This window comes from Pygocentrus nattereri, chromosome 12, assembly GCF_015220715.1.
Source record: "Pygocentrus nattereri isolate fPygNat1 chromosome 12, fPygNat1.pri, whole genome shotgun sequence".
In the NCBI taxonomy this organism is placed as follows: Eukaryota; Metazoa; Chordata; class Actinopteri; order Characiformes; family Serrasalmidae; genus Pygocentrus; species Pygocentrus nattereri.
Window position 1 is genome coordinate 7,828,572 of NC_051222.1, and position 13,077 is coordinate 7,841,648.

The following is a 13,077-nucleotide window of genomic DNA, read 5'->3' on the forward strand; positions in this document are numbered from 1 at the left end:
ATGTAAAATAATAATAATGATATAATAATAATAATAATAATAATATATAATGTAATTAAACATTTTAAATTGTGTGCCATAACTCAGAGATGCAATAATTTGAATTGCTTTACACAGTACGTTTCATATTGATTATCACAGCCACTGCTACTTTACTGTATTCATAAGAATTTAAACATGTACATATTGCAAATTTCTCTTTTTTGTTTTAAATTATTAAAGTGTTTATTCTTTTGCATAAATGGTTGCAACTGTAATAACTGCAGTTTCCCACTAGGATCAATAAAGAATTCTGATTCTGATTCTGATCCAGAGAGACTCAGGACATGACTCATTCAAACCCTATAGACTCAAATCTCACCTGGGAACTCGAACCTCAAAGTCCAGGAACACAATTCAGATTAAAACCCCAGAGACTGGAGACTCAAGTGTAATTCCTACCTCAAAGACTTGGGGCTTGACTCAGACTCACCCAGCACCCCAGAGACTCGAGTCTAAGCTTGCATGAACTGACCTGTGAACATCTCTGTCTATTGACTTACATTGGGGAAATTGGAATGGGGAATCAGGACGATGTGAACGGAGCTACAGTAAAACAGCAAGAGTATCTAATGAATAAGCACTTCATTAGACGGCATTGCTGCAGATATTTAATTCAACCATTAGCATGTAAAGTGAGCATTACCTCCAAACATCCGCCCTACAGTGTAATAAAGAGTTTGTTCTGAACAAAAAACCCCAACAAGTTTGCTGTTCAGAACCAATGGCCTGGATACGTTTCCCACTCATGTCTTCAGCAGATTCGGTCGGGGGCTTCGCTTTGATGCTAAAGCTGCATGGATAGAGGAGAATGGATAGTGGATTTGAGGAGAATGGACAGCATTTATGATTTTTACTAGCAGGGCGCTTTGCAAAATGGACACATAAAAGAACGGCAGGATCCTTTACCCTGCCCCCGTTTTCCTGTTGCTGCACTGAGTTTTCTCGTATGTGTTTCAGACGTTGCACACGCTCCCCCGTCAGCCCGCTGATCAGAGTGAAAGCCTAAGACAGGAAGACCTACTTTGTGACACATTTTTCTCTCTCTCTCTCTGTGTGTGTGTGTGTGTGTGTGTGTGTGTGTGTGTGTGTGTGTGGAGCGAGGGAAGATCTTTTGTTTCAGGCCAGTAGAAATCTGTAAGCACTCGGAAATGAGAGCGAGAGAGAGACGGAGCGAGCGAGAGACATATGAAAAGCATGGCATATGTAAAGAGTCATCATCCCCACTAATGATATGCCTCTACCCTCCTCACTCTGTCTTTCTTTTTGTCTCTGTTTCTCTCTCGTCCCCCCAAATACAATATTACTGCACGCGTACGTTGGAAGGCACTTTGATATGGTGATATCCTAATACCTTTTATGTCCATTCAGCTGACTCTATATGCCTGAGCTTTTGTGAGACGGTGAATAAAGAGTGTGTGTGTGTGTGTGTGTGTGTGTGTGTGTGAGCAGTATGACAGTATAAAGGCAATGGAAAGCTCTCCTACTGTGTGCCCCTGCTCCAAAGCTGACAGCTGCCTTTACCAAAGAGAGACGCTCATCAATAGACATCAGCCTGCGGTCCACGTCTTCATCTTGTTGTGTCTGCATCCTTATCTGCCTCTACTAGTGCTGTCTGACAAGTCGCCCCCGGCTCACGAATAGCTGGAACTGTATCAAATCGCTGCTTTAATCATTTACCAGCTGGATTCTTGACTTCTTCTACGTGAAGCAGCTGTGACCCGTTCATAATTAGTCTATCCAGCTCGTCACGATTAACTTCAGTGATAGACTTTTGTTATTGGACAGGCAGTCAGGCGGCGGTTTACCATCAACGTTAAGCTGTAAATGGAGCCGCCTATAGACGATCCCCACCACTCATTTCAGGGGCTTCTTGGCGACAGAGCCTGATGGCGACGACTCCATTTGAACCAGTCAGTCATGTAAGCCGTGATGTTACATGGAACTCATTAGACATAATAGTAATGCCCGTACAAAGGAATCTCAAGAAACCCAGAGGTTTATGAGGATTTCGACGTAATTAAATGGTTAAGATGTGTCAAACACAGTGTTTAATGCCCCTAAAAACTACCTCACAGAAAACTTTCAGGTCGAAATCGATATAAATATGCAGCCTGATGCTTTAGACATCGCTTCCCCATAGTTTTGAGATAAGCTTTGGGCCTGAAACATATTGCTTTCTCAAATATATTCATGATTCATGTGTGGAGCTGGCTGCTGACAGGCAAAATAGGCCCCACAGAATTTTATTATTTATTTTATTTTTCAGATTTACCACTTTTTTTATCAGCTTCATCACATATAAAATGTTAGAAGAGGTGTGCAGGTTCACTGGAGGTTTGGGATAGGAAATAAATTGGTCTATATAAACAGTGTAGATGTCATAAGTTCTGAACATGTCTGCACTGTCTGGGATTATAAAATACTCAAAACCATAGTACCATTTTCAGTGTAGATGAATGTAATGTCATTGTGCCAATTATAGTGAACTATGCTGCCTGTCCATGCATAAAACAATAGAAACAGACAGTTAAACCAGAAGTTGAGACAGCTCTGGGGTTGTCTCAACCACTTATGCTTGTGGGTGTATTTGAGTTTACATGCTCAAATCGTAAGGCAAATTATTCTGTAACTGCATGAAGTAACTGTAGATTTTTGTCAAGTTCCCCTCAAATTAACAGAAAATGTGTTTTATGATCATAAACATGTTGCTATATGCTTTCAATCTACTGCTGAAAGCCAAAAATTTTAGACACTATTTTTAAATTTCATTTAATTATTGTAAAGATATTTTTACAGATCATATCACTGAAGAGATGCCATCTGAGATTCAGTTTCGAGCTGAGATTTGTGGTAAAATGGGTCAACTTTCAGTAGATTTTAATTATAAAGTTTTAAAATTACATTACTCATCTATTTGACTGGAAAGAACACATATGACACCCACCTTTTGAATTTAAGCTTATAAAATATGAAAGTTATGAAGTGAAGAATATGACGAAGTGAGTTTTGGAACCACCGGTGGTCCCAAGGAGTTAAAGAGGTTAAAGTTAGGACAGACTTTTGTCTGGTTAGGATGTTTCTAATACTGTTTTCTCTTTTGGAGTTAATAGATAAGATCATGAACTTAAGAACAGCTGTTCTGTAATAGCTTCTGTCTTTAATTCAGTAGACTAGTGTTGGGAGAAGCGAGCCATCAGCTGCATGGTCATGGGTTCAAATCCCAGGACTGACTAAGATTGTGCCCTTGGGCAAGACACTCAACCCTAACCCCCACTTCTCCAGGTGGAGCAGCTCTGCTGGACTGGGCATAGTTGGGTAACAAAATAGCAAATTGCACTTGTAGTATCGATAAGGTACATAACAAACAATGTATGTAGTAATATTTATATTTTGACTATTTAACTTTCATACTTCAAAGGACTCTTGGTAAATAAACAGATAAGACAAGTTTTCAGAGGTTATAAGCTTCTGTAACGCAGTCCCTGGTTCCTGTGAGCCAGTAAGTTTCTCTATAATGAACCATTTCACATCAGGCCGGCTCTGAGTGACTGTCAAGTTGTCCAGTCATCTCGACTAGATGTGTTTATGTGGTTTCTAACACTGTATGACACACTGTTATCTTTTAAAATGGACAAGAGTCTAACGCACAGCTAACAGCAGTAATAGGAGCCCTCTTAAGTCCTAAAAGGAAGACTAGACCAACTACCTCATAGCTAAGTACCTGAAATACTTAAAGCTACAAAAAAATTATGATTACCTATTGATGTTACATTCATGGTCTTATTTCACTTCAAATACATTCCAGAAGGTTTATTAGTGTCCTAAAAGTCTTTTTCCATTGTTATCTGGTGCAGAATGGGTTCTCCTTTTGGTTCCTCTCCATGTTTCGTCTTCATGCTCCTTTGAATGTTTGTCCTGATGCCACACCCATGTTAGTGGAAAGCAGGTCTGTTGTATAAGGTGCGGTATTGATTTGAATACTTTCCCCTGTTGTAGGAGAACAGTCAGAGCCAGGCCAGAGAGAGCCTTCCTGTCCAGCGGGCCGAGAACGGCAAAGCCGGTGGTGTTTCACAGCCCCCAATGGTGTCCAATAACATCTACGAGCGCGCTCCAGGTAAGCACAGGCCAATCAAGCCTCAAAGACTGGAGAATGTAGCATAGCAGGGCAATGTACAGCTGAGTATCTAATGAATCATGGAATGTTTTATTGTGCCCTGACCAATCAGAGATGTCCTTTGGGTGTTTTTGATTAATCAAAGTGTTCGCATGATCAAAATAATGCAGGCCAGTCTTTGCTAAACCCTTTGCGAAATAGTCAATGTGTTTTAATAATTTGACACACATTCAATCGCAATAGATGTCTGAAGTCATCTTATTTTATAGATGGTATCATACCCATTCAAGGCCCATGGGTGGTTTGGGGTTAAGTGTCTTGCCCAAGGGCACAATCTCAGTCAGTCCTGGGATGTGAACCCATAAAAATGTCAGTCTGTAGGCCTAATAAAATGAGTTTAGCACTGCAGTCCAACATTATTATATACCAACACCACAAATTGCACTTCAAAGCTAAGATACACCAACAGCTTAAATTTGAGGCTACTGTGGCCAAAGAACTTAACTACCACATTTGACAAAGCTCGAAGTTCTAGCATTTTGCTGATGTTGCCAGTTTTATGATGCCAATTTAATGTAGTTCTAGCTTGCCATGTAGCAGTGTTTGTAATTTGACTACTTATTGATTTCATACTTGGGCATCCAGTGAAATTGTATGTAAAAATGTATGTAGTAACAAATGTATCACCCAGAGGGCGCAGTAGAGGCAGATTTTGAGAGTGCTGTCCATTGTTCTCATGGAGAAACCCGCTTAGACCTTATACAATGTGGATGTTGCCATTAATTCTTTATGTAGTAGTACCATTGTGGTATGTTCTGCCTATACTGCCGAAAAAGCTCTAGGCCCAAAGTGATACTTTTTTTTTTTTTTTTTTTTGATCCCACAACCGGGGAAATTCCACCTCCGCATTTAACCCATCCGTGAAGTGAAACACCACATACACACTAGTGAGCACACACACTAGGGGGCGGTGAGCACACTTGCCCGGAGCGGTGGGCAGCCCTGTCCATGGCGCCCGGGGAGCAGTTGGAGGTTAGGTGTCTTGCTCAAGGACACCTCAGTCATGTGCTGTCGGCTCTGGGGATCGAACCGGCGACCTTCCGGTCACAGGGCCAGATCCCTAACCTCCAGCCCACGACTGCCCCTAGTGATAGATATTGAAAAGTGTAACGTGTCTGACTAAGGAGAATTAAACAAGCTATAATCTAGTGTCCTGAAATAATGATTTAAAAATCACAGGTGTTGAGCTTGCCCTGGTGGGGGGATTGAACCCTAGTCTACAGCATAGAAGGCAGAGATGTTACCCACTGCAGACGTGCCATGATGCCGACTGCAAAAAGAAACAAGTCACAGATTTATTAGCAATAATGCAGCAACATTAGTCCTGTTATTTCTGAGAATCCAAAATGACGTGCTGTTTGTCTGGAAAGTGTGAATTCTGTTTCAAAAGTCGTGTCTAATCGGTTTAGAAAAGCCGTAATGACGCTGGAGCCATGGGAAACGAAGAGATGATGATGACTTCTGATGAAATAATTAATTTTTATGGGAGTATGGAAGTGGGGGGGGGGGGGTGGGGGGACACAGTCATAAACCTCACCCCACTCGCTGCAGTGATACGACTCCCAGAGCTAAACATTAAGGTTTTAAACATATTCGAGCTGAAAGCGTGCCAATCTCACTAAAGCGGACGGCGGTGTTTTCGTTACATTTTGCCTCTGCTTTTATGCAGCTGGGTCTGACCTTGAAATCATTAGGCTGATGAAATGGATTCTAAGTGGGCCGTATTTGCATATGCCGCCATTGTGCGCGGCGCTCGTGAACGGATAACAAACTGTTTTAAATTCACTCCATTCTTCTCCACCGCTCCCTCCAGAGAGTTGCCGTGCCGACACAAAGCTTCCTCGCTGCATTTTCTGGATAAAAAAAAAAAATAAAATGCATTGTTTTCTGATTAGAGTCTCTTGTCCGTCAAAAGTAACTCACTGTACTTTTGTTTTTCTTCTGTGAGGCTTGTGGGGAAAGGATGCCGTATATACTCAGAGTTGACTGTTTCCAGCTTGTTTTATCTGGCTGCTGTGAGCAAATACAGCAGTTAAAGTATTTGAAGTGCAGTGAAGGTAACAGGGCTTCCTTTACTGTTTTACTGTGTGCTGCACAAACACACCAATCAGGCAGAACATCATGACCACCTCCTCGTTTCTACACCCACTGTCCACTTTATCAGCTCCACTTACTGTATAGCTGCACTCTGTAGTTGTACAGTTACAGACTGTAGTCCATCTGTTTCTCTGATACTCTGTTACCCTGTTCTTCAGTGGTCAGAACCCTCATGGACCCTCACAGAGCAGGTACTATTTGGGTGGTGGATTATTCTCAGAACTGCAGTGACACTGACGTAGTGGTAGTGTGTTAGTGTGTGTTGCGCTGGTCTGGGTGGATCAAACGCAGCAGTGCCACCTCAGTGTCTCTGCTGGACTGAGAATAGTCCACCAACCAGAAATATCCAGACAACAGCGTCCTGTGACCACTGATGAAGGACTAGAGGATGACCAACACAAACCGTGCAGCAGCAGATGAGCTGTCGTCTCTGACTTTACATCTACAAGGTAGACCGACAAGGTAGGAGTGTCTAATAGAGTGGACAGTGAGTGGACACAGTGTTTAAAAACTCCATCAGCACTGCTGTGTCTGATCCACTCAGACCAGCACAACACACACTAACACACCATCACCACGTCAGCGTCACTGCAGTACTGAGAATGACCCACCACCCAAATAGTACCTGCTCTGTGAGGGTCCATGGGGGTCCTGACCACTGAAGAACAGGGTAACAGAGTATCAGAGAAACAGATGGACTACAGTCTGTAACTGTAGAACTACAGAGTGCAGCTATACAGTAAGTGGAGCTGATAAGATGAACAATGAGCGTAGAAACGAGGAGGTGGTCATGATGTTATGCCTGACCGGTGTAGATTAGCTGTACTCATGTTCTACTGAAGTATCTCGACTTATCCGCCGTTAATCAGTATATTAAGATTAATTTGTAAGACGCATGTAAATAATTGCTTGATCATAGGTTTACGAATGACCTTATTTTTGTAGCTGCAGATCTAAAGTGATGTCACAGTGTCCTGTTCTTGGCTCCACCCTCTCCTGTTTCCTCCCATGTAGCCCTGCCTCGTCATTAGTGTGTAGTTTGTAGCTCCTCCTTTTCCAGGTGGTTGCTATTCGCGTCTTTAGAATAAGCAGCGCTTTTGTTTCATTTTGCCTTTGTTTGGTTTCGTGTTTGTTTTATTAAGTTTCGAGCAGCTCATGCCTGCATCTTTAAAGGTGGCCTGGTCTTCTGTCACACCTTCAGGCATGGATGGATGAGTGTTTATTTAGGATTCTTTATGGAGTTATATTGCCAGTTGTAGGATGTGGGGTTTGTAAATGACCTATAAGCATTTATAGACATTTTTAAGAACTGAATTCATTTCAATGCAGGCTGCAGGAATTTGTACACATCATTTTAATATGAGCAAGAGAATCGCTGCTTTTTGTTGGTTACTCCTACTCCTGGCCTAAAGTGAAGTTTACAAAAGATTTGCCCAAAATATCCAGACAGGAGCAGCTCTGTGGTCAGAAACTGACCACTGATGGAGGACTAGAGGATAACTGTCCTCTACATCAACAGATGCGCTATAGATGCACACCAGAAAGTTTGAGCTACAAAAGAGAGGGGTTTCTGATAAAGTGGCCGCAGTATAGAGCATTCATTTTTAAGGAAAGGACGTATTTGTGCGTACCGATGAAAAGCTGTCATTAATTTAGTTCTGATCAATCTTTGCTTGTAGTGTTTGAAGAAGCCTCTGTTCTCCATTCATTTTGCTGAAGGATAAAGCCATTACTGTCTGTTTGATGTCAGGAGCTGCAGTATTGATGGGCTATCATAGACAGAACCTGTTCAGAGCTGTAATCAGCGTGTGTTTGTGTATTAAGATGTGCACGATTTGTTCCCTCACTGTATTTATAGCTCTCCTTTGAAGACAGCAAGTGATGTGCTTTCTCGCATTGTGTTAAAATCTCACGATTCGCCAACTAACAGAAAAAAAAATCTATTATAAGTTACGAATGTTCTTTCCTTCTCATGTAGTTATCATTTTGGTTCATGTTTATTTTGTAAGTGAAATTAAGTTATTTTTTTTATTAGTTTTAAATTTGTAATTTTAAAAATTTGTTTTAAATTTAAGTTGAAAAGCTTCAGTTTTGTTGATTTTGTTCGTGAAAAGTTATTAAACCCTCTTCAAGAACCACACTTAACTCCTTAAATGACTTGTTTTAAAACACGCCTCTATCATTTTCAGATTTCTATAATCTTTGCCAGTTTGCTTTGAAGCCCCTGTAGTTACTGAATAAGAAGCCTCAGAATGTCCTAAGCCTGGGATTTTAAGGGGTTAGATATGTAAAGTACAATTTTCTTCATTTATATGTATTTACTGAATTTAACATTGTAAAGAAACAAAGGAAAAAAACATCAAATAGAAAATGTTCCATAACGTTTGCACAGGCCACATTATTTATTTATTTTTTCCCCCCAACATTTTAAATTCAGTCAATAAATAGTATCTGTGCATTACAAAAATCTGTTCTCTGTAAAGGATTTGCACTTACTTTATTTTAAATTCATAATGATTTTATTTATAGAAGTAGCCTCTCGTATTGCTTTAGAGAGAAATAGTATGTTTAAAAAATCACGGCACAAGACAGCAACAGAAACGAAATGAAATAAAACATCATAGAAGATGAAGTGTTAAGAAAAAAGTACATAGATAATAAGTTTCAGTAAAAGTTTCTGATATTTAAAAAAAAAAACATGTTGTTTTATCAGGGCCCATCACCATGTCTAATGGTAGACATAAAGTGCATGACGAAGACTATGGTGAAGATTTCCCCCCTCCTCCTGATCTGGATATGATGGAGCCAGGTCCCAGTGCTCAACAGAGCTACCAACAAAACAGGTTAGCCATGCTTTTCAGCTCATCATAATTCTGAAGGCTGACTGTCACTGTAATGCACTTTGAGTGGACAATCTCAATTGACAGTGCAATGTCATCCAAGAGTGGGTTCAGAACGGGACATTTATTTAAGCATAATTCAATTGCTTGAGATGTAAACAAGTGAAACTGTTCATTGTGGAAAAACATAGATTTGTGGTGATGGTAGGAAGCTGGGATAATGATGTGTACAGCAACACTTTGTTTACCAAACCATCAGTGAACCTACAGTGCTGTGCGGAAGTCTTAGGCACCCAAGACACATTTTCAAAATCTATTTATTTGTGTAGTTTGTTTGTTTAACCATTTTCAAGCCTCTCCTCGACGAAGCCCAGTATTACATGCAGTCAAAAAGCAACTCCTGGTTTGACCAATCAGAGCTTCATTAAACTGAGCTCATGATATAATTGATGATATTAACGAGTCTCTGTGGCGGCTGTGAAAGTGTCAAGGAAAAAATGGGCCCAAGAAATTCTTGTTACTTTTTATTGTTTTTCTGTTTATTTGAATTATGAATACGACTTTATTCTAATGTATATTGTGATAAACTCACTGCTGAGGAAATATATGCCCAAAACCAATAAGACCACACCGCTGCCGTATTTTCTCAAATATGTTTCTGGCTTGGTTTTGATCCAGATTTTATTCTGAAGTTTGAACCTGACCCAAGCCTGACACATAATTGCGAAATGGCTTTCAAAATAAACCGTATCCTACGTCATCTTTTGGATCCCATCAGGTTCTGGCATATATTTCAAGTGTTACAAAGTTGCTGTGTGATTAAAACCATATTTTAGTGGGACATGAACTGACCACAGTAGAACTGATGATTATAAAAACACACACACACACACACACACACACACACACACACACACACACACACACACACACTATCTAAGCCCTTATCCTTCTGGGCTGTGGAGGGTGCTGGAGTCTAGCCCAGCAATCATTGAACAGAAGGCAGGAATCACCTTGGGCATGTCGCCAGTCCATCACAGGGCAGACAGACACACATATACATTCACATATAGGGGCAATCAACATGTCCAATTGGCCTGACTGCATGTCTTTGGACTGTGGGAGGAAACCAGAAGAACATGCAGACTCCAAACAGAAAGGACCCTGGTTGCCTAGCCAGGGAATTGAACCCAGAACCTTCTTGCTGTCAGGTGACAGCAAGTGCTCTGTGTTAGCTGGTGCCAAGACATTCAAGTTAGCAACAGATCCTTTATGTCCTGCAAGTTATGAAGTGGAGTTCAGGTCAGACTGCAGTGGACTGCAGGTCAGACTTTCAGCACATCCAAGTCCAGTCAGATTGAGATCTGGGGAATTAGAGGCCAGGGTAACACTTTGAACTCTTAGTTCCTTAAACATCCCTTCTGGAAGAGGCCATATGGGGGGAATACCATTAACAGTACGTGCACCTGGTCGACCACAATGTTAAAGTTGGTGGCACAGGTCAGATTGCCATTCCTATGAATTCCTGGACCAAGGATTTCCTAGCAGAACATTTCTCAGGGCATCATACTCTCTCCACTGGCTTGCCTTTATCCCTCAGTTGACATCTTGATGGCATCACCGCCCCAATGCACACATATCCAGCCATCCATTCATTGCAACACAAAGCTGGACTCATCAGACCATGCAGCTTTCTTCCATTGCTCAAAGGTCCAGTTCCACAGTCTCATATCCAGGAGGGTGTGATGCATTGTATCCTCCCGTAACCATAATTAAAAATGTCTGTGACTTATGCAACAGTAGCCCTTTCGTCAATTTGGACCAGACATTGCCCTTTCATAACGATAAGGCTTGGGCACCCAACACCCTGTCACTGGTTCGTGGTTACTCCCTCCTCAGTCCACTGTCAGTAGGTTCTCAACACTGTTCGCTGCGAGCATCTCACAAGCCTTGACACTTTGGAGATGCTCTGACCCAGTCATCTGGCTGTAATGGTTTGAAAGTCACATTTCTCCTGCATCCAACACGTCAACTACAAGAACCGACTGTTCACTTACTGTCTAATATATCCCAGACATTGACATGCACTTTTTTGTTACCACAGAAAGGAAAGGGAACTGCCAGGCCGTCCGACTCACCAATATCAGCAGACCCAGAGAGTGCCTGACTACCCAACAAAGGCTTCCAAAAGCATGGACCTAGGTAAAGACACATGAACACGTACAAACCCCAATGCTGGTGGTTGTCCATTAGGGTAAAATTGACTCTCAGATACAAATTCAGGGAAAGGTAATAGTTTAGCCTGCTTCACCCACAAAACCCCGAACCTTTGTCTTTGATATTCTTGATTAACTAGAGATGTAGCACTGGTCTGCGCCAGGGTGCCGCTGTAGCAAAATAGTTTAGCCATTTGGTGCTTCATAGCCTAGCAACAGTAACTATGCTCAGGATACCACTGAAAAACTTAACTCAGTCTCAAACTGGATGCAAAAGAGATGTCTATCTCAATTAACCAAATTAAATTCCTATCAAATTAGAAAAGAACATTTCCAAAAGAACAATTGTAAAATCAAAAATTTTGCTGCCATTAATGCTAGCATCAGTGGTGAGTGAGTCAGTGGCCAGCCATCATGGGACACCCCCAAAAAAGGGGGTGTTTTGCATACTGACTACAGCTTTGAATCTTTAGTCCATTTTTCATGAAGAAGACAATGATTTACAGTGAGATTGCTCTCTGCTTTTATATACTTCTTCACTTGCTACAGAAAACAACCCCCTCCTCTTGCTCATTAGCAACTCTCTCCGCTGCATTTGCAGAGAATGACCCTGTTAGCCCCCCGCCCGCTACAACCCCTGCTTTTTTTCTTATCCTCCAACGGAAATGCATAGGATATTTCTTTCCTCTGAAGCGAGGAGTTTTGTCCGTTTCCAATTACACTTCATTAGGTCGGACTATTGGCTTCCCTTACCGGAGATAGTGGCGTAGTCGGCCGGCTGCCCGAAACTCATTGGCTTTTATTACAGAGGCCACAATGTTTTTTTTGTTTTGTCTTCTAGACCCCCCCCCCCCTTTCTCCACTTTATCCCTTTATCTTTCCCTCACGCTGCTTGTGTTTGTCTCTTTTGTCCTTTAAATCCTCATTTTTCTTGTGTTAAGTTTGAGATCAGTCAGGGTAGGAGTTTCTTGGGACTTCAGTTCATATGTGTGTTTTTCCACTTTTTGTTCTGTTACCTCACATAATTGGTCTGTCCTGACTACTCTCTTCTATAAAGCTCTCAATCAAGCTCTAAATTGAAAGCTGTCTCTCAAACTGATATGACTTACGGAGACAAAGATGGATTTTTTGTTTTTTCTCCAACCCTGGTGGTCTTAGGTTGATTTTAGAGGCATAGATGTTTTGACCCCATGACAGCACACGTATGAGTGCAGTTAGAGGCAAGAATTTCATCACTGAAACAACATAATATCAGAACATTTGTAGGTATCTTTCTTTCTTCTCTAGATTTTGAGCAGTTCACCAATCATGTCTAAGTTTGAGAATGAAAATAGTCATTACCAATTATGTACATTTACATTGAATTAACTAAATCTGGAACAGGTACAGAAGTTGTTTTTGACCAAACAAGTTTACTTCACTTACTGTATTTTAAGTCCATTTTACATTTTATATTAAAATAAAATCTGAAATACATGGAAAATTCATTTTAAAGAAAAACAATTGAGATAAGATGGAGGACAGATGGCTTTTCAACCCTCCCCAAAGAGGGTTAGTTTAGCTTAAGCGATAATGCCATCAGAGCTAGAGTACAGCTAGAGCTAGAGTATTCCTAAGATGCAGTTTATCAGCCTTCACTGATGGCTTCCCCATAAACAGGTTTTCATAAACCATACATGCAAATTGTAAGCTTTTGGCAAAAGTCAGT

The 13,077-nt window shown here is 41.1% G+C and overlaps 1 protein-coding gene across 3 annotated transcripts in view; it reads left to right on the forward strand.

Annotated features, from left to right (window-relative positions):
* The window catches only part of pard3ba (par-3 family cell polarity regulator beta a), a 274,053-nt gene that overhangs the window by 153,699 nt on the left and 107,277 nt on the right, over nucleotides 1-13,077 (forward strand). For all 3 annotated transcript variants that reach the window (XM_017714021.2, XM_037543525.1, XM_037543526.1), the window contains exons 13-15: nucleotides 4,039-4,156; nucleotides 9,027-9,156; nucleotides 11,258-11,355. In XM_017714021.2, the coding sequence (XP_017569510.1) occupies nucleotides 4,039-4,156; nucleotides 9,027-9,156; nucleotides 11,258-11,355 (346 nt within the window). The remainder of the gene's footprint in view (nucleotides 1-4,038; nucleotides 4,157-9,026; nucleotides 9,157-11,257; nucleotides 11,356-13,077) is intronic.